The sequence below is a fragment of the Acanthisitta chloris genome, unplaced genomic scaffold (assembly GCF_000695815.1).
Source record: "Acanthisitta chloris isolate BGI_N310 unplaced genomic scaffold, ASM69581v1 scaffold14250, whole genome shotgun sequence".
In the NCBI taxonomy this organism is placed as follows: Eukaryota; Metazoa; Chordata; class Aves; order Passeriformes; family Acanthisittidae; genus Acanthisitta; species Acanthisitta chloris.
In genome coordinates, this window is record NW_008653533.1 from 1 (window position 1) to 20,907 (window position 20,907).

General features: G+C 38.2%; 1 protein-coding gene across 1 annotated transcript in view; it reads left to right on the top strand.

Annotated features, from left to right (window-relative positions):
• Positions 1-1,937: 1,937 nt before the first annotated feature.
• Positions 1,938-20,907, top strand: part of KAL1 (Kallmann syndrome 1 sequence) — a gene marked incomplete at its 5' end in the record, with an annotated part of 59,324 nt that continues 40,354 nt past the window's right edge. The window contains 4 exons of the mRNA XM_009081510.1: positions 1,938-2,000; positions 5,195-5,417; positions 11,117-11,301; positions 19,159-19,288. Of these exons, the coding sequence (XP_009079758.1) occupies positions 1,938-2,000; positions 5,195-5,417; positions 11,117-11,301; positions 19,159-19,288 (601 nt within the window). The remainder of the gene's footprint in view (positions 2,001-5,194; positions 5,418-11,116; positions 11,302-19,158; positions 19,289-20,907) is intronic.

The following is a 20,907-nucleotide window of genomic DNA, read 5'->3' on the forward strand; positions in this document are numbered from 1 at the left end:
GCTGGAGCCTACTTCATTGGGGATAAAGTCATCCTGGTACAAACGCCTTGAACAAACCCTCTGAAGCATATGCCATCTTGGTGTTTCCTTCCAGGAGTACAGTTTTGCTCTAGAGCCTGCAAGAAATGTGGTCCAGTCAGCATGAACTTGGTCTTAGATTGTGGATATGCTGGTTTAGATCCAGTCTCCGTGGCTGCACAGCAGTGAAGCAGAAATTCAGAGAAGGCAAGGACGTAACAGTCTTGGGAATCACCGACAAAGTCCCCGTGTGGTCAAAATGTCTCCCATTTTTGTCATTATACCACTTATACCTCAGTAATGTTTGGACTAAATCCATAAAACAGACATGACAGTGGAACTGGGCTCAAATGTGCAGTAACTATACCACAGGAGGAACAACACTCTGGAATCAATTAAACTTACTGGCTTCAGTGACATTTTATAATGTATCCTTCTAATTACTCCGTATACAACACATTGTGAATTTTGAAGAGCTAGAAATTGAGTCTAAAATACCAAAATATATGTAAAAAATGCTTGAGTGGTATTTTTTCATTCCTGAAATATGTAGCCTTTGAGACTAATGGCTTTATTATATTTTTCGGTGTTGTTGCGAGTAAGAAAAATGCTAAATTTGTAAACCACTATTGGTTTTAGGACATTAATGACAGACAAATGCACAAACAAGATGCAGCCTATATGTTCATTCATAGATTCATAGATTGTTAAGGGGACCTTAGAGATCATCTAGTCCCAACCCTCTGCCATGGACTGGAATGCCTCCCACTAGACCACTTTGCTCAAGGCTGTATCCAACCTGTCTTTGAACATTGTCAGAGTTGAGGCATCCAGTACATCCCTGGGCAACCTGTGCCAGTGTCTCACCACCCTCACAGTAAGAAACGTTTTCCTGATATCTAATCTAAATTTCCCCTCTTTCAATTTGTACCCATTACCCCTTGTCCTATCACTGCAGTTTCTAACAAGAAGTTCGTCTTTGGCTTCCATGTAGACTCCCTTTAGATACTGGACATCTGGTATTCATGCTTGCTTTTAAATAGCATAAATGTATATTGATCCAATCTAATACTCTGCATTAGAGAAATTATATAAATACTGCATTGCATGTCAAAGGCCTTTCTTTTTGGTACAATAAGTATCTTTGCAGTATTGCCAGAATGAGTAGGTGTTATTAACTCCCAACAATGACAGTATTTTCCAATATCTTATGTCTAACAAAGGAAGAGAAGAGGTTTCTGTATGTGAATCTGAATTTATGTTTCAGTTGTAGTAAATGCTCTTAGTGTGATTTTTCTTTATATTGTGCTGTGAAGCTTGACTGGCTTGCAGAGTTTGAGTTCTCAGCTCTCTGTATAACCATTACAGTAGAGGTTGAAGGTGAAGTAATGATAATATGGTACTTGAAATAAAGTGGTTTTGTGAACAGACCAGTGAGCATCATCTATTTATACAGAAATAGATTTTAAGTCTCTGCTGTGTTTACTCCATAGCTTGATGAAATAGTTTCTCGCTTGGGAAGGCAATGTGCCTGTGTCATCTTTAGGCTGGTCAATGAGAAGAAGATTTAACTCTCTGTAGTTTATAGTAGTGCTTTTGACATTGTCTCTCTGATCCAGTGACATTGCATTAAATGCTATTAAGATCTAGATTCAATAAGGTGAAAAACAGGATGGCATATAAACAAGTGAGTCGATTGCCCTGTGCAGTAAGAAATACTGAAAATATTTCTTGTAATCCAACCATGACTTGTCACGACCTTGCTCTGACACCATGACTCAATGACAATCTTCTTCCCTGGAGAAGTGGATTATTAAGTTCCTGTGGGCCAAACAAACAGCTGGAGAAGAAATGGTATCATTTGTGGTTGTGTATTTCATTCTCTTCCTGACACTTCTCTGCCTCTTGATTCTTCCTAGTGCTTGGAGCCCTGCAAAGAGTCCTGGGACCTGAAGAAAAGCCATTGCCAAAGCTTCTGTGAGGTATGTCAGCCCAAGGGCACACTTTCTCACTTTGTTCTAATAGTCTCATTTAAATTATTAGCTTCAAGGAGACAGCTGAAAACCGTGGTATTTTTACAGCATCTGCCTTCATGTGAAAGGATAAACAAATAACAATATAGCTATATTAAGTCTGAGTTTTTTAAAAAAAATTAAAAATTGTTTTTCTGACCAAATGATTTGTCTCAGCTTGAAGCTTTAAGACTCAATCCAGTCACACATGGTATCTCTCAGAAGGTGCTGTTAAATCCCTCCTGTAAGGTGCTATTTTTACCACTTGCCCTTTTATCTTTTCTGGCCATGTGTAAGAAAGAATGTCTTTGTTTAAAAGATAAGATGTCACTGTATGAAAAATCCTTGTGCAGGGTAGCTAGAAGGGATGGCTTTCCTGGTTTTGAATCATGTTTTAGAATAATCTGTGAACAGGTTGCCTAGGGAGGTTGTGGATGCCCCAACCCTGGCAGTGTTCAAAGCCAGGTTGGATAAAGCCTTGAGCAGCCTGGTTTAGTGGGAGGTGTCTCTGCCCAGGGCAGAGAGGACTAGGACTAGATGATCTCTAAGGTCCATTTCAACCCCATAACATACTATGATACTATGTGAATAAGCAAACCTGAATCAATTAAACTAGAACAAAGAAGATGGTTTTATTGGATTTAAAACATGGCTCTGCTGAGTTGGTGGAAGTCAGCTGTTACAGTCCTTAAGTGCTTTTTAGTTCAAAATGGAAATACCATCTTAATAGAAAGTTGCTTTATTGAAACTAAATCAGTAGAAACATATAAATTTATTAAAGTGAGTGATTATGAAGACTTTAACATTTCCCAATTAAAAAATAGAGGTTACCTTAATTGATGTACTGATTTAACCCCTTTCTCTTTACTGTGGACACTCTTTTTCTGGTATAAAAGATGTCTTATGTTTAAATGATTTTAAGCATCATGAAAATGATTAGTAAAAACAGTAATTTCAACTAAAAAAATAAAGATTACCGAATTACTGATCTATGTAATTACATCAGAAGACAAAGTCAAAGTTGTTCATGAAAACCAAGTCTTGTAAGAGTTTTTTAACCCAGATTTTTTGCTGCTTCCTCAGAAACAAAACTCTAGAGTAGTATAATAAAGCAGTTTTAGTGGATCTAATTTATGTTGTTCTTGTATATCACTCCTCATTCTGGCTGTGTTTCCAGATATGGGTGAAAATATGTATAAAATTGGTTTAAAAGGAAAACATTTGTAGAACACTGTTCTATTGTAGTTAAAACCAGTGAGCATCCTTCTTTGATTAGTGTTTTGTGGTTGAAGCTAAATTTAGAACTTCAAAGGCCCATAATGAAGAGCAGCACATTTAGCAGCTAACTGAAAAATGAGCTGTGAAATAGGGTGAGGAGGAGAAGCCTCGAGGACGTATTATGCCTCAGGGAGCTATAACATTTTTAATTAAGTAGCTGCAAATTTGTGATGTTTTAGGATTTGAAATTAGCTTCACACGCACAAAAGCCTGGGACCACTTTCCTTTCTCTGAGGCTCATGTATACTGCATAGACATTGAGGGAGTAAAAGGAGGCTGTTTTCCTGTGTGTTTTCAATCTTTTTGATTTTGTAAAAAATCTGGAAGCACCAATTTAGTTTTGTGTTTCTCAAGGACCTTTCTTGGTATGTCACTTCTTGTCTACTGAATGTTATAGAGCACCTTATGTGTGAAGAAGAAAAGTAGATAGTTTATCTGACTTCTTTTTCCAGTTTCCTGCTGGTTTAGCTTTTTAACTGGCTACATGGTTACATGAGATCAGGTGCATTCCAATGGGGGAGCAGCAGGAGTGTGTGTCCAAGAATTACTGGGGTCAATAGGAGACATAGGGACTGCTTGTTTTGGCAGCCTTTAGACTGGTTAAGCCTATAACACCCAAATGCATCCTTAAAAGCCCATTCAAAGATTCTGGACTGTTCTGTTGGAAAAGACAGAAGAGAAAATCTAGCAGCGCATTCTTGGACCACAGTGACTTTGGAGAAAAAACTGACACACGGTCTGTGAACACCTGGGCCTCCCTAAGAGCAGAGTCTTCCTCAATGTGCCAGAAATACAAGAACAGTAAAAACAAGAAAGTAAAGCATTTGAATATGGAAGGAAGTTCCAGAAGTTACATGAATAATAATAGGACGGAGAGTGGGTTATAATTCCTGTGTAGGCTTAGGAACCTGTAAATCAGGTCTGTCAGGGTGGAAGTTTTTTGGTTGCTCTAGGATAGAAAGGACAGCTGCAGACAACCCCAGTTACATGGATTGCCCATCTTCAGTTCCACCAATGGCTTTGGTGGAATCACTCTAGCTGGTTCTGCACCAAACTAACAAAGAGGAGATGGAATCCTCATGTCACACACGATATTCTCTGCAGGGTTCTAGATGCTATTTTTAATACAATTTTAAGTGGACCTTGCAAACCTCTGAGTAGTATGCATGCTATAAAATCTCTATGCATAGAAGCAACTTCTTACATATCAGGGACTAGATTTCTCAAAGTAGCATTAACTTTGATCTTTAATCAATATATTTAAGGCTTATTTTACTTTGTATTTTCTGCTGATCATTTTATCAGAAATTTAGTTCCAGTTCCATGAAGAGTAATACAATTACTAATACACCAGCAAGAACATAAAGATGCTGCAAAATTTTAGCCAACTTAGTTCAAACAGTATAATGAAACAAGGTTATACTTATGCATCTAGAGTGGCATTACATCAGATACTGTGGGGGAAGTGTTATAAAGTACAGAGGGAGGAATGTGGGGTACTACAAAAAAGCAAACTGTCTGATCATTGCTTTCCCTTTGTTTTGGGAATGCTTTTAATCTGTCATTGAGCAACTTTGTAGCCAGCCAATGTGAGGAAAACAAGGGAAAGCTGGAAGATACAAACAACATTATTCCATTGAATATGGTAGTCTTACTTGAGGGAATTCATCATTCTGTACTTGGAATGCTTTTTTAGAAGTGGCTTGAACATCTAAATCTTAAGGGATAGTCTTGCAAAAGCTGAAAATCTGACTTTTCCTTTAGGAGGACTTGGAAAACTTACAACATTTTTTCTTCAGTGGTGTTGGAGTTTTTTGATGTTTTTTTTTTTTTATGTCGCTGTTCCCACTGAAAACATTATACACTTCTTTTTTTTCCCCTTTTAGCCTCTTTTCCCCAAGAAGAATTATGAATGCCTAACTAGCTGTGAATTCCTTAAGTATATCCTGTCTGTGAAGCAAGGGGACTGCCCAGCACCTGAAAAGGCCAGTGGTTTTGCAGCTGCCTGTGTTGAAAGCTGTGAAGCTGATAGTGAATGTTCTGGAGTGAAGAAATGCTGTTCCAATGGATGTGGTCATACATGCCAAGTTCCAAAAAATCTGTACAAAGGTAAAGATTATTAATATGCACTCACACTGGGCTAATAACAAAGTCTCCTGGAAAACCAGGACCTTCATTTTCTGGGAGTTTGTATGGATGGCAAGAAAAAGAAGAGGTGTCTGTAGAGATGTGGCTGCACACTGAAAGGGTGAAAAGCCAGAGAAAAATGTTGCTTAAGTTTCTGATTTTTTTCCCCCCTTTGTGAAGCCCATGTCTGGAAATCTGTGGAATGTAAACATGTGGCTATTATGAATCATCTTAAGCAGAACAAACTTGCCAATTTAGGTGAAATCTCACTTAATTTGATGCAGATGAGAGAGAATGCAGCAGGAAAATATTTAACAATAAATACTTCAAGCCTTATTAATCACAAATAACATCTATGTCTCTAAGCCAAACAGGTAGAACTGATTACCAAGTAGAAAGTGTGAGATAATGTTAAAAGAACAAATCAGTGCAGTATATTTGGCACTTGTGTTCTTAATGACCTAAGAACAAAATAGTGAAAGATTATAATATCCACATATTATTTAAATCTAAGGCAATCTTATCCAAAATTTTTTAATTGATTTGCGTCCTGAGAATCTGTGGGAAGGTTTTCTTTGACATCCTTCAACAAGAACACAGAGGCTAAGAAATTATTTGCTTAGACAGACTCCAGATTTTAATTTATTGGATTTTAGAAAAGCTTTATACATGGAAATATTTGAAAAATGTGCTCCTAATGCAGAAGAGTAAGCATTTGTGAAAGGTACATTCTGGTTCCACACGGTTGGTATGTTTTGTTAGAAATCCATTCTCTTTATGTCAGTGATAAAAAATAAATATTGTTCAGTTATTCAGTTATTAATCAGTTAGCATGGGCTCTCTGTGGGTGCCTAATCAGCAGAACTCTGCACTGAGCTCCAGGCTTATGTCTGAATCCATACTTATTTCCATCTGTGGATGGAAACGTGCTAAGATATATGAAGAAAAAGGTGATTTTATTTTTAAGTTCGTTGTTTTAACTGAAATGTTAATGAATCTTTTTCGGTGTCCCTGGTGATGAGAATGTATGTCAGAAATAATGAGCTTTGACTTTTGAATCCTGTTTTAGAGTGCACAGGGTGGGCCATCAGGAAGCACTGTCTTATTTATTCACAGAAATGGAGAAAATTTGATATAGAAGTCATTGAGGTTGAGTAAACATAAAACTTATGAGGATAATACTCAAAGTATTTTGAACAGGAGGCCACACTGTGATCCAGATTTCCAGTGCAGAATGGAAATTCCCTTGTTTCCAAGATCTTTTAGAGCAGCCCCTTTAAAACTATAAGGTATTAATACACTCTAATACACAGCATCTTACAAAATGAAAATTATTAAAATGGATTACTCATTTTTTTCATCTTCTTGGGACAAATGACCAGAGTGATAAACAGTTGTATATGTAATGATTTACAGGGTCAAGCTCCATGCCACAGCTACAAAGCATTCCAGTAAATGTAACAGCTAGGAAAGGTAAAAGCAAACAAACAAGCAAACAAATAAAACAAGATGACATGCTTTTGGAGCTGATGCAGGATATGACAGGGTATGATACATTGTGTTACCACACACTGGAAGGTCTACTACTGTTCAGCCTGATTATATAGGAGCAGAACTACCCTTCCCTAACATCTTATCACCAATCTGCAGGAGGTGCTTGCTTGTAAGAGCATATATGTCTTGCAGAGGAAGGACAAGCTTAATACCCTACTGCCTTCTCAGCTGATGAATTCAGCTAATTAGCCTCTTCAACCTGTCTTTCTGCAACAAAGGACAAATAGAAGCAGAGCAGGCTTGCTATTCATTTCCTCCAGGGGTAAATGACCTTCCTGTCACTAAGGAAGAGCAAACTCTGCAAGCATGACTAAGATCCAGTGAATAACTTTAGTACTTATTCTTATCTTTTTGACAACACTCACAGCTTGAAAATGAACTCAGATTCAATCTAAAAGTCTATGGAAGTTCCTATAGTTTTACTGTTGATCAAGCCCTGGAGAGTAGTTAAAACAGCAGATATAAAATTCCCATCTGATTTGCTGGATTAATAAACTGAATTTGCCCTCTAGTACTGAGTGCTAAAGCCCAATCCAAAAAGAGTATTTATGTAAGTGTGCTGCCACCAAAGACCTATAACAAATGCTGTTGGATTAACAAAACAAGTCCATTTTCACTGTATTTTTTCAACTTTGTTAGGAGTATTACTAATCTTTTACATCATCTTCACATATTTATGCCCCTTTACATAAGATAGCAAATATTTTCTCCTATTCTTCTGTCAACAGCCTCACTCCTCTTCTTTATGCTGTCTCAGCTGGTGAAGGACTTCAGAAAGTGTCCCTTCTCCATGGCCTACTTAATTATTTTTTCTATGTGGACATGACAGTATTATGAATAACAGTAATTGTCTAAAGTAGATTTGGAACTTTAGAGATAGCAATAGTTCTGCATAGAAACTAAACAGTTTGAAAAAAACAAGAAAAAAGGAAGGAAGAGAAGGGAATGGAAAATGTGTGGCCAGATTCACTTTGTCTAATGTGTGTATATGCATCCCTGAGTAAGGACAAGGACATGTATCTTCTTCTACAGTTCAGCTGGTGACAGCTGAAAAAATTACCCATCACCTTTTTCCTGTTCAGAAGTCAGTGGTCTCTCAGATGTGATGATGCACCTACTTAAGGTTCATGCTGTCTAAACTCACCTAACTAGTTTTTTCTGAAATGTGTAAGGGAACAATCCATACAGCAAAACAAACTGCAAAAAAAAGGTAAATTGTGAAGAGAAGATTATGACATTTAAAGGATATGATGGTATGGAAATATCATAATAAGGTGGCTGGGGCCACATGGTCACTCACAGTTTAAAGGCTCTTGTCATACTTAAAAAGAGTTTTTTGTTAAAAACATAGTGTGCAGTTTTAAAAGTGTCTGTCTCTGAGTCCTTAAACAACTGTGTTTACAGTTTTACTGATGCCATGAATGTACTGTTTACTGTCCAAAAGTCTTTCATGGGAACTCTGTATTCTTGGGGAGCTGACAGCTAAGATACAGATTTTTTTGATGGACAGATGTGTACTTTTCATGGCACAGAGATGCATGTGCTATTTGAAAGACACCTTTAGAAATGCTTTTCCTGGACTCTGCTATTGCATACATCCAGCAATCAGTGATTTGAATTCTTTGGTTAAGCACTGCAGACTTCAGAGGACTAATTTGTTCCAGCACGATGAAAGGGCTGACCATTTACATAATAAAAAGCACATTGAAGAGTAATTGGATCTCCACATCTGGATATTGAATTGATGGTGCTGGTTCTACAAAAGTATTTTAAAATGCACTTGTGCTGTGTTCTCATTGTTTGCGCTGCTGTGCTCCATCTGTACACAATTACGTAACACCAGAGAGGCTGAGATACTTGCAATCAAGTGAATCCAACTGCCCCTAATGCAAAGCAGATGGAAATTTTCTTAACATGCAAATTGTAGGATTATTGTATATCATGATTAAAGCAGGATTTTCAAATGTGGAAATCCAAACTGACATGTTTGGTGCTGTTTGTTCTAGTAGACTAAGACTGTAGGCTGTTGAAGGATATCCAGGATCTAAACTGTTGTGATAACCAGATTTAAGTACTGGATTTTCTTCAGGTTGATTTTAGGTTTCTTCAGGAACTACAAGATCAACTTTTATTTATTTGTAGCTAATTGTTTAATCAGAAGTAGGACTAGGAAGTACAGTACTAGGGAGCACAGTGCCTGTACTCAACACTGGTGAGGTCACACCTCAAGTACTGTGTCCATTTCTGGACCCCTCACTTCAACGAAGACATTGAGGTGCTGGAGCCAGAGGTCCAGAGAAACACAGGGAAGCTGGGAAAGGGTCTGGAGCAGAAGTCATACGAGGAGTGGCTGAGGGAGCTGGGGTTGTTTAGCCTGGAGAACAGGAGGCTCAGGGGTGAGCCTGAAAGGAGTTTGTAGCCAGGTGGGGTCTGCCTCTTCTCCCAGGCAGCTAGCAACAGGATAAGAGGACATAATCTTAAACTGCACCAGGGGAGCTTCAGGTTGTACATCAAAGTGTGATTGGACTTCCCAGGGAGGTGGTGTAGTCACCATCCCTGGAGGTGTTTAAGGAAAGACTGGATGTGGTACTTAGTGCTGTGGTCTAGCTGACATGGTATTTGATCATAGATTGGACTTGATGATCTCAGAGGTCTTTTCCAACCTAATTGATTCTGTGATTTAGGAGAAGACATCTTAAAATATAAAAGTGATTTGTTCCCGTGAGGAAATTCTGCCATCTGTGGCAGACTGAAATGAGAAACAATTTAGTGAACCAATACATACAGCTGGACTTATGTGGACACCCATATAATAACTAAAGTACATATGACAAATTACTAAGAAGGTTTACATGTCAGCATAGAAATCTTATTTTTGACATATCCTGAAGTGACAAAATGCTGCACACTCAAATATATGCATTTCTAAAGTCTGTGTGGAGAAATGTATCTAACACTTGATTTGCTGAGTTAATCAAAAGCTGCCAAATTTGAAGAATTGTTTTTCCTTCAAGCTACTGCCGATGTTTTCAAAAAGGTGTTATTAGCAACATAATAAGCAACAAAAATAACAGTCCTTTGGTGTCACTTGTGTAATGAGAAATCACAGTAATATTTTAGAAAGACATCTTTGTCTCTGAAATGTAGCAATTTGACAATATACATTATATATATCTCTTCAAGATGTCTTGGAATTACCCTTCTCAGATCTTTAGGGAAGAGTGGAGGGTGGCACCTCATACAATATGTGAGTCAATAGGATCATGCTGCCATGGAGAAATTAAACAGCTTTCCAAAGTACATCAGACTAATGTAAGATGTGTGAAATAATCATGCTTCACTAGTCTAAAAGCTTAAACATTGTCTCCAGTTTTAGGCTTAACTCAGGAGAAAGGCTGTGGGCCAACTGGAGAGTCTCCAGAGATAAATGCAAGAATGAACAGAGGTCTAAAAACACATGCTTAAAGGGGAAATGGAGTGCACTGTGCTTATTAGACTGAAGAAGAAAACATTCAGAGGCATGATAACAGCCTTGCAGTATATAAAAAGCTTCTCCATAGATGAAATAAAGAATCTGTTCCGCGTGGTCCATGAACATCCTGGATCAGTATTGAGTTTAAAATGCAGTGGAGGAGACTAAGCAAGGTAGTGAGACACCTTTCTCATAGTAAAGATAGAGAAGCAATGCATTGCTTCCTATGTGCTGCTGTGGAAATTTTGTCCTTCAGTGTGTTTAAGGACAAACTAGGTGAATAACTGAACAACAGGTATAGCTTATCCTGCTTGGGATCAAAGTGATCTATCTCCAGGTTATCAAAGCACATTTGGGAAGTGTTTTCTGTGAGATCAGTTTTAGCTTACAACCTTAAGATAATTTAGTTTTTTAATAAAATAAATAATTTTGAAGACTTTTTTTAAAAAAAGCTTTCACAGTAGCAGAGATAGGTCAGATATGAACACTTCTGAAACTCCCATGCTTATCAGCCTAACCATTCCCCCCTTTTTGCCCTCTTTCTGACCAATAATCTTTTTATTTTTATTAGTTTTTTATACAGCATCATCTACATATGGACTAATTGCTTCTTGTAAATTGCTCATATATTTTTGTCTTTATGTTCCTCTTGCAGGTGTTCCACTGAAACCCCGTAAAGAATTAAAATTCATAGAACATCAGTCTGGAGACCTAGAGGTGAAGTGGTCTTCAAAATTCAATATTTCCATTGAGCCTGTGATCTATGTTGTTCAGAGGAGGTGGAATCAAGGAATCCATCCAAGTGAGGATGATGCTACTAACTGGCAAACTGTGGCACAGGTCAGTTCTTAGTAAGTGACATGGATCTGTAGCTTCCAGACCATGATCTCAAGGTCCTCTTTAGATCAGAGAAGGGTTAGATCATTTACAGATGGAGAAGCTCACACTCAAAATACCCAGAGGTTTATGCTTTCAAAAGCAGTTAATTTTTGAGGTTTGCTCTCTAGATAAAATGCTATGGAACTAGCTAGAGGCCTGATTTTCACAAGGCCGGTGGGTGGCACTTTCTTGTAAGCACATGTTTATGATCTATTCTGATGGGAATTCCAAAGTCTCTGAAAGCCACAAGTCTCTTGAAAAATATAGAATTAGAGACCGAAATCCATTGAAGGAAGGACATAAACGAGAGTCCTTTTGAGGTCAGTGAGACTCGTCACAGTGTTCAAGGCATGGCTTGGGTCGTATCAAAAGACAAGAAATAAAAGTGGTGAAAAGGCTATTTAAAAAAAATAAAACAGTGGAAAATAAAAAGAGCTAAAGCCTTTATTCTTTGTAAAGTTGCTTTTTTTTCAGATGTGACCCTCCCAGTTTGGAATAATCTATGATGTCATGCTCTTATCACTCAGTGCAATCCAGACTGAAAATGTAAGATTCATGAGCAAATGTTTCTTAATGAGAAGCAGCCAACAGAGCATAAATTTTCACTTAGTTCCTTCCCAGTTTCAATCTGTTTTTTTAACGTGCTGACAGTCCACCTGGATGGCAGAATTCCAATCGTTTATCTTATTGCTTCACCCTCATCCCTGCTGACAGGAAAAGTAAAATGCTGATTTTGAGAAGATCTGCAAAATGTCATTATAGCTAGGAAAAAAAGAAAAGAGAGAATAAGTAGAACCATCCACAAGATAAAGTAAGGGATTTAAATTCCATGGCCATTTGTGTTCATTATCAATTCAGTTTGTGTAGGAAAGTCCTATCCTAAAATAACGTCAAGCTTGTGAAACTGAATGCTTGGAAGTGAATTTCTTAGCTTCAATGTGGTGCTACAGGGAGCTGTCATGTGTTACAGTCTTGCTCAGAAAAAGCCACCTGCAGCACAGCCTGGCACCAAACCCTGCTTGTGCAAGCCCAAGAGAACGTGCACACCTCCAAACCTGGTAAAGTCTCTCTGACTTACCTATTGCCTCTCAGCTGAGGTGCAGGTCGACCTGGTAAAGTCTCTCTGGCTTAGCTATTGCCTCTCAGCTGAGGTGCAGGTCTTGAACTGCATTCTCCATATCCAGCAAGCAACCTCCAGCCTTTGCTACCAGGAAAGTACCATGTAGCAAAAATGAGCCAGATCTGAATTATTCCCCTCTGTCACCGTGCCATGTATATGTGCTAGACTGTAGAAGCTCAGCTCTTCTGGCTGGTGGATCCAGACTGCAAAGGTATCACACTGATGTGCTTTTTCTCATCCCAGAAACAGGCCTCATGCACATTTCTGGAAGCATGCACTATGTATGCTCCACAGTAGTGGAACATATATGAACCCCTGCCTTGCAGTGGATCTACAGGAGAGGGTGTTTCAGAAATGTGTTCCTGTGCAAGAGCAGTAAGAACCCTGACAGCTGCCTTTCCTGGGGGTCTGTTAAACGTGGGCAGAAGGGGCTGAGTTAATCACTGTGGCAGGAGAAGCCTCCTCCAACTGACATCTTTCTGACAACTTCGCTGTCCCTTCTGCATCACAAGAGACACAAATTTGATTGTGTGATGGACCCCACTGGGAATGTCAGTTCAAAGCATACTTCAGGATGCCTGACTGGCTTTGTGAACTGTGTATACCTTATGGGACATGCAGGCTGGGCACCCTTGAGGGGTGCTAGTAATCAGAATTTCTGTCTCTATAGAGCTGTGTATCTCCATGGTGTTTGTAGTTTTAGACATCCCACCAGGCAGTCAAATTTGTTTGGCTGCATGCAAAAGAATTTATTTTGCAACATCAGCAGCAAGGATGGATATCCAGTTTGACTAAAGTGACTGTGTGCACAGCCTCCAGGCTTTTCTTGTCTTTATAACTGAGATTTTTTCTTGTATGATTCCAAAACATTGGGCTATGAGACCTTCATTATAGGCAAAAGCTGAGAAGACCTCAGCCATTCAGCTGAGAACTCCTAGAGCATCTCAGTCCAAGGTAAATGCTGCTGGCTCTTGCATTACTCTGCAACTTAAGCCACAGACTGTGTAAAAAGCAGTCGAAGATCAGAAAGGCCATGGGTGAGGATCTGAATTTCTTTATGCCTATGTATATGTATATGTAGTATAACTATACAAAGTTATTATTTCCATCTTCTTATAAGAAAATTTGTAATATTTTATCAGAGTTCCTCATACAATATTTTATTTTTATTGTCTGTCCAACAAGAAATGAGGTTACAATTTTCAATAGCTTGAAGGTGTGTGTTTTCAAAAAACCTTGCTGTTTTCTACTGACTTTACAGGAGCTAATTTACAAGTAATTTCTCATGTCTCACATAAATTTTTACTTTGTAATGAAAAAATAATTTTGGATAATTTTTTTCCTGCGTATTGTATCATATCATCAGGTCTTTTTTTGTGTTTTCTTTTTAAGGAAGAAGGCTCAATCTATTTATACACTATTTTACTCTCCAAGTATATAAAGAAAGCAAACACATTGCAAACAATTTTACTTATTTTTCACTTCAGGAAGGAGGGATTTTTTAACTTGGCTTTTACTGCACATTTTTGGGAAAAAATTGATATAATTAGCCATTTTACTAATTTCCATTGGTTGCTATAAACACTGTGGGAACTAAGATGCTAATTAGCCTAGTTGGCTAGGATGTACTGTGTCCTAAGTGTTATATCAATTTTCCTACACTACTGTATCTTAAGATTTAGAGAAGGAACTGCTGCACTATCCTCTGAGAGAGCTCCATGTCTTGTGAACAAACATCATTCTGTTTGGTGCTAACACTTTCTCAAAATAGTAGTATTACTGTTTCTGTGGGAAATTCAAGTATTTATTCATTTTAATATAATTAAGTTAATTCAAATATGCCAGGTCAGTTATTTTCAGGCAGAACACATCTGTGTTGTGTGAATGGAGTCAAGTTTAGGTGTGTGTATGCACACATATGCGCACACACATATGTATACTATGGGCAGTCAATAATGAAATACATTTACTAGTTTATTCCATTATTAAAACAAGTGAAGGGCACTATTTAGCAGTAACTTGATTGTGATCGACCTTAGTGCTTCAGCTTGGTGTTGTCTAAACTCTGTGGACAATTAAACATTTTTAAAACTTAAAGTTTCTAAGACACCTAAAGTTCTGGTTCTGAGGAACACAAGAAGGTTCTCAGCCCTTGACAGTGAGAAATCCCTGCTGGTGCTAACCACCAGTGCTGTACACTAAAGGTTTCTTTCTCCATCTCCCAGGAGGGGTTTGCTTTGTTAAGCAATCTTAGAGAGTGCCCACCTTGTGTGGCACATGAATTAGGGGAGGTCTGCTGTCCCTTGATAGGGTAGTGGATACAGCACTGTCAGGTTTCTTTTGTATCAGAGGAAACAAACTCAGCTGTTCAGATACCCTGGATGGTATCTCTTCCCTCTCTGAACTGCAAAATCTTTTATCACCGTGTGTTGTTTGCAGAGGGGTAGAGCTGTGAACTCAGCAGGGTTAGGCTGTACTCTCCCTTTGCTATTAAACCTTTGCACTAGAGAAAGGAGTCCAGGACTGATAGTGTGAAAGAAAGGGAATGAACACAGTCAAAGAGTTCATTGATTACTGTAATCCTTGAATGGGGGAGAGTCCTCTGTAAAAGGCTTTGCTATGAAGACATTCTTTCACCAGTTTTTTTACATACACATACATATATATAGACAGATAAAAGAGAAAAAAACCCTTGGAATGGCAACACAACATTCTCACCTGAATGGCCAAACTGCTATGCTGCTGGGTCATATATTCTCTTTCTTCTCCCTTCCAGTCCTAACTAATCCCACCTTTCCCTAACAAGAAGTTGTAACTCTCAGCCATTCTTTCTCCAAGCAACAGTTTTGCCTGTTAGTGTAGAACAGGTTCTAATTCTAAGTAGCATGCAATATCCAAGATGCTAGGGAATATTTTCCCCAAGCCTCTCATACAAAGGATGGGATTGAAGATAGGTTCATCCATGCTCTGGGCAAGTACTTTAATCATTAGTTAGTTGTATGAGCAATAGAGGGAGATTTCTGTGGGCATTTTGAAGAGAATAGCAGATAATCCCCTTTTGAAGGATGGGATGAGGGGACTATTTTCAGGCTAGTGCTCAGGGTTTAAACAGCACTGCTGGGAAAGGAGTAGAATTGTCAGTGCTTTCTAAATGGAGCGGCTCTAGACAAGTCTCAACCAAATTCTCACCTGAAAACCCAACAACTTGCTTCTTCCTGGCTGCTGGAGGTGGCCTGTTGTCCCTTGGACCTGAAATGCACATGTGAGAAGGAGTGTCAAGCTGTTATCTGTATTCTCCAGGTTATGTCATTAAGATGACATGCTGCTCTTATGTAAAGTTGTATCCTAATATAATTAATGGGGATTTTCCCTTGTCTTCACTGAACGTTGAATGGTACAAAAGGTGGATATATCAGCCAATTATTTTGTCCAAGGAATCATTTATATTTTATTCCAAATGGAATGCCTGTTAGGATTTGAGGGGCTCCAAACATTAATGTTTTAAGTAAATAAGTAATGCACAGCCAAAATGAATAGTAAGTATCCTAATATAATTAATGGGGATTTTCCCTTGTCTTCACTGAACGTTGAATGGTACAAAAGGTGGATATATCAGCCAATTATTTTGTCCAAGGAATCATTTATATTTTATTCCAAATGGAATGCCTGTTAGGATTTGAGGGGCTCCAAACATTAATGTTTTAAGTAAATAAGTAATGCACAGCCAAAATGAATAGTAATTACTGTAATGCATTAATGTTTTAAGTGAATAGGTAATGCACAGCCAAAATGAATAGTAATTATGATACTGTAATGATTTGAGTAGTTATATTTTTTCTTTTATTTGTGATTCTTAAAAATATGCTAGATTTCTAAAATGCAATAAAATGATTGTTTAATTTCTCTCATATTCAGGCAGAATTGTACGTGTGTGATGAAATTCAGCCATAAATTATTTAGTACCACTCAGTATACCACAATATTCAAGCAGAATTGTACGTGTGTGATGAAATCCAGCCATTAATTATTTAGTACCACTCAGTATACCACTTAGTGAGCTTACATTCATATGACAGATACTGAAAGGACTCAGTATTATGATCTCAGCTCCAAACATACTTAAGTAGTGAGAACTAACTAAACTAAGCAATTAAACAAAAAAATTATTTACCATTAGTATAATATATCTCAGTAGTATTTAGTTCTTTCTTGAAATTTATTAATTCTATGTAAAGTTGCTTAGATGTGCCAAACTAGTTTATAATGCAGGAGTTACACTTCTGGATGCCATTGAGCTTAGCAGGAGCTTTGCCAACAAAATAATGATGCAAGTAATAGGTCCAAGGCATGTTCATAAAATAATTTTGGTGTAACAGATTGAAAGATTATTTGATTTTACAGTATTTCATGGTTGCTACAGAAAACTACCACAACTGAAATCCTGTCTTTTAACCAGCAGAATAGCTGAAGTGGTGATAATGACAAACAAGATTCCTCAGCTGAGGAATTTGGGATCGTCTATTCCGATTATGTTTGCCTTGTAACAAAGTTCAACGAACGTGTTTTTAGAAGCTCACAGGATTGTAACTAGTTATTTACAATTAGATATTGGTCCTGGCCCTGTTTTCAGTTGTAGCAGTAGCCTGGATATATCCTTGGGGGTTTTTTTTTCTGTAACAGTGATAGTTTATATTGTTAACCATTGTGTCTGATCTGTAATTTCTGGAGTAAGTGGGCCTGCATGAAGGGGAAAAATAACACAGTTGAGTACTCCATGAAGTGAAAATAATAGCAAATTTTGTTCAGGTAGGCTTTTTCTTTCCTAGGGGAACCCTTTATTGGATGAGATCATTAGATAAGATAATTTATGATTAAATTAGATGAGATATTAATGTGATAATTAGATGATCTGTAAGGTCCATTCCAACCCCTAAAATTCTATGATTCTGTGATAATTCACTCTATAGGTGACATTAAAGCTAAAAAAAAAAAAAAAGACAGACAATGTTGCTGCTGCTTAAGCTGAAGAGACAAATACAGTGACCTGAGTGGAGAAGAGCTCTGAGTAGCAGCAATATGTGGTGGGCTCAGAGTCTGCAACACTTACCAGTCTGAGAGCAATTAATGGGCAGGTTTAGAAAGGCTCTTTTTCCTTTACATGCACACACAAATGAGAGATCTGTTTCCTTAAATTTTATTTGTCACCAAATGGAGAGACTAAGTGCAGGATACCACTTACAAATTTTATTTGTCAGGACTCTATAAGAATATCATTGGTGGAGAAGTGAAGCATCTTCCTCAGTTTCTGGCTGAGTTATGTCAGCAGCTGCTGCTTTCTTACACAGATTGGGAAGGCAGCAAAATCCAGAAATTCTGCTATGCCTTTTTGGGAACCACTTGGCATCATTGCAAGTAGCATTGAATCCTATACAGGGAAGGAGACTTCATGAAGTTCTGGAAAACCAGGCTTGCAAAAATAAATTGATGTGACTATATTTTTAATGAGCTCGCATGTTTGGTCAGTAATGATAATCAGTAATGACTGTATAGTATTTTTAGACATATACATGACATCTGGTTCAGGTTTGTGCGTTATTTTGATTAAAGAATTAAATCAAAATGCAATAAAGTAAATTGAAAATGGGATAATTGAGAGGTAATTGCAAAGGTAAAATTCACAAGTGGATGGGTTTCTGATGAGTTCTATAAAAATGCTATGCCTTCAGTATTTGGCAGTGATTCAGTGGTTATCTGGAGGTTGTGTTGAGTTCTGGTGTTTGTACCATAGGAAAAAAAAGAACAGGAGGTTGTGTTGAGTTCCGGTGTTTGTACCATAGGAAAAAAAAGAAACAATGCAGAAGATAACTCTTCAAAAGTTTAATGGGGATAAAACCGTAGAGGAAAGCAGGGCTCAGAATAAGAATGTGTAAAGCACCTTCTGCTGAAAAGGCTCACAGTGCATCAATGCTTGTGCCCTATTTCAGTGGTCAAGGCTCTCCCCAAAGAATTTTTGACAATGCACTCATGACACTAGCAGTCTCAGTGGGTGTTGTTGGAGAAAATGTCATCTTCTGTGACTTGAGAAAAGTCTGCAGGGAAGAGTTAAGGCAATGAGTGTCTTTTTGACGTAAGTGTCAAAGGTCTGAAGAAGACATACATTCATTACCTGAGAGTTTCATGTTTCCTATGAACTAGACAACGTGGCTTATCACAGTGCTGGGTTTCATGGAGCCATTTTGGCCCCCAGATTCTCTGAGGACTGAGAATTGCAGACATCAGTCCTGTGAGCTGGGGCTGAAACATCAACACCTGAACAGCTAAGCCCTAAACACGGGTGAAGTTCCTGAAACATCGACACCTGAGCAGCTAAGCCCTAAACACGGGTGAAGTTTGTGATAATTCGAAGACTAATTTTGTGAATTTAACACTCCACCAGTTTTCTAAAGGATACTTTTTTTTTCTCAGAGACCTGCAATGCATTGTAAAATAGGGCCCGGAGACCTGCAATGCATTGTAAAATAGGGTGGTTATATAATTTTGTTTACAGCTGTAAATGCTTTGCAGTACAGAATGATGGTTGGAGTCAGGTGAGGTAGCTGCATACAGCAACTGGTGCATATTCAGTCTGGCTAACTGATGTTGTATGGGAGATGATAGCCATGTCAGAGCAAGTGTAAGCATGACCTTTTCCCCACCAGACTACGGATGAGCGGGTTCGGCTGCTGGACATCCGAGCGAGCCGGTGGTACCAGTTCCGCGTGGCAGCTGTGAACGTGCACGGGACAAGAGGCTTCACAGCACCCAGCAAGCACTTCCGATCATCAAAAGGTTAGTTTTCATTTGCTGTGTCTGGTACTCACCTTCCTCTCACTCACACGTGGAGTGAAACCTGATCTGCCTACATTTGTGGCATAAGGTTTGTAACAGGTGAGGTTTTGGTAGTTTTTCCACTGACTTTAGGAAAGGTGTGAGCTTTGTTTGAAGTCAGTGAATGGATTAAAGGTTAAAGATGTGATTATTCATCAGTAAGGGCTCTCCTTTTAAACCTTTTCCACAAGACTACTATCAAACAACATGACCCTGACCATGAAACATGATGGAACTGGGATTTCAGTGTGTTATTCCAAGAGGTTTATCTTTTTTTCTTATTAGTTATCAGAAATATGTTACTGCCATATGTTTAGGAGGGTTTTGAAATATTTTGTTGCCTGTATCTAAATAATTGTAGCAGCATTGTTTTGATGGAACTTTGGATCCTCTTAATATAACTTTCCCCTTGCTATTATTAATTGTAAGGCCTGAAGAATAAAAAAGGGTATAAATGTGAAGTAGCATGTTTCTGTTCATTAGAAAGGCATGCCTGATGGTCAGCAAAGTATTGTTGACATTTCTGGGTTTTGTTGTCATTTCTGGTTTTGCAACAGTTTGGGTAATAAAATAACTTTGAAAATTATTTCTGTACCAGTAAATGGTACTTGGGGAATGGGGGAGATAGAAATGGTTCTCTTATCCTGTGAAGTTCTTGGCCTTGGCCCTGCTGTGCCTTTGACCCAAGTGAAGCAAAATTTTCCCGGATGATTCTCGGGCATAGTATAGAAGTTAGCACAGGCTAGAAACTATTCCAGACAGGCAGATGGTCTGGATGTGGTCACCCTATCTTAAAGGCAGTTGATAATGTGGGCATAACCAGATCATGCTCACTGACTTGACTGTCAAAGAATGAGATCTAGCACTCTTCACTCTACTAATAGAGGTAGTTTCTAATAGAAAGACTTGTTATTTGAGTAGTGGCAGAATCTTTACACTGGACATTGAGCAATGCATTTCCTCCTCTTTCTGCAGACAGAATTATCTTGTAGTACAGGCAGTTGCCATCTATGGGTTGCAGTGCTGACTTTTAGCTTGCTGTTAGATCATGTTCAGTCCTAGAAAAAAACTTACTGGAGATGCATTTATAGAGGCATGCAAGATCTTTTTCTGGTATGGATGGTTTAATCACTTACTGAATAAGTATATGTTAGACTTAATCATCTTTTTGGTGCTATAACCACATTTGTGGTAGGAAGGTTGGCTAGCATAGCTATCCCACTACTGTTGTGACCACAAACCTTTAAATGTATAAAAGAAGTATTATTTTAAGAATTTATTATACTTAAGTAGCATAAAATTTCAATCACATCCAAAATACAGTTCCTTTGAGCTATGTTGAGCTTCCTGTAAGAATTCAGCAGCAGAAATACCTTTCTCCTTACTACATGAGCAGCACTTAAGCAGATAAAGCAGTTTACTGCTGAATCTGGCACCAACTTTCTTTTGAACTGAGATTATTGTCAGTTGTTTTAATGAGTTTATAAATATTTTCCAACTATGCTACTTGGAACCACTATCACTACAATTACATACAGGTATATCATGAGAACACTTAGGTTTGGGCTTTAACATGACAT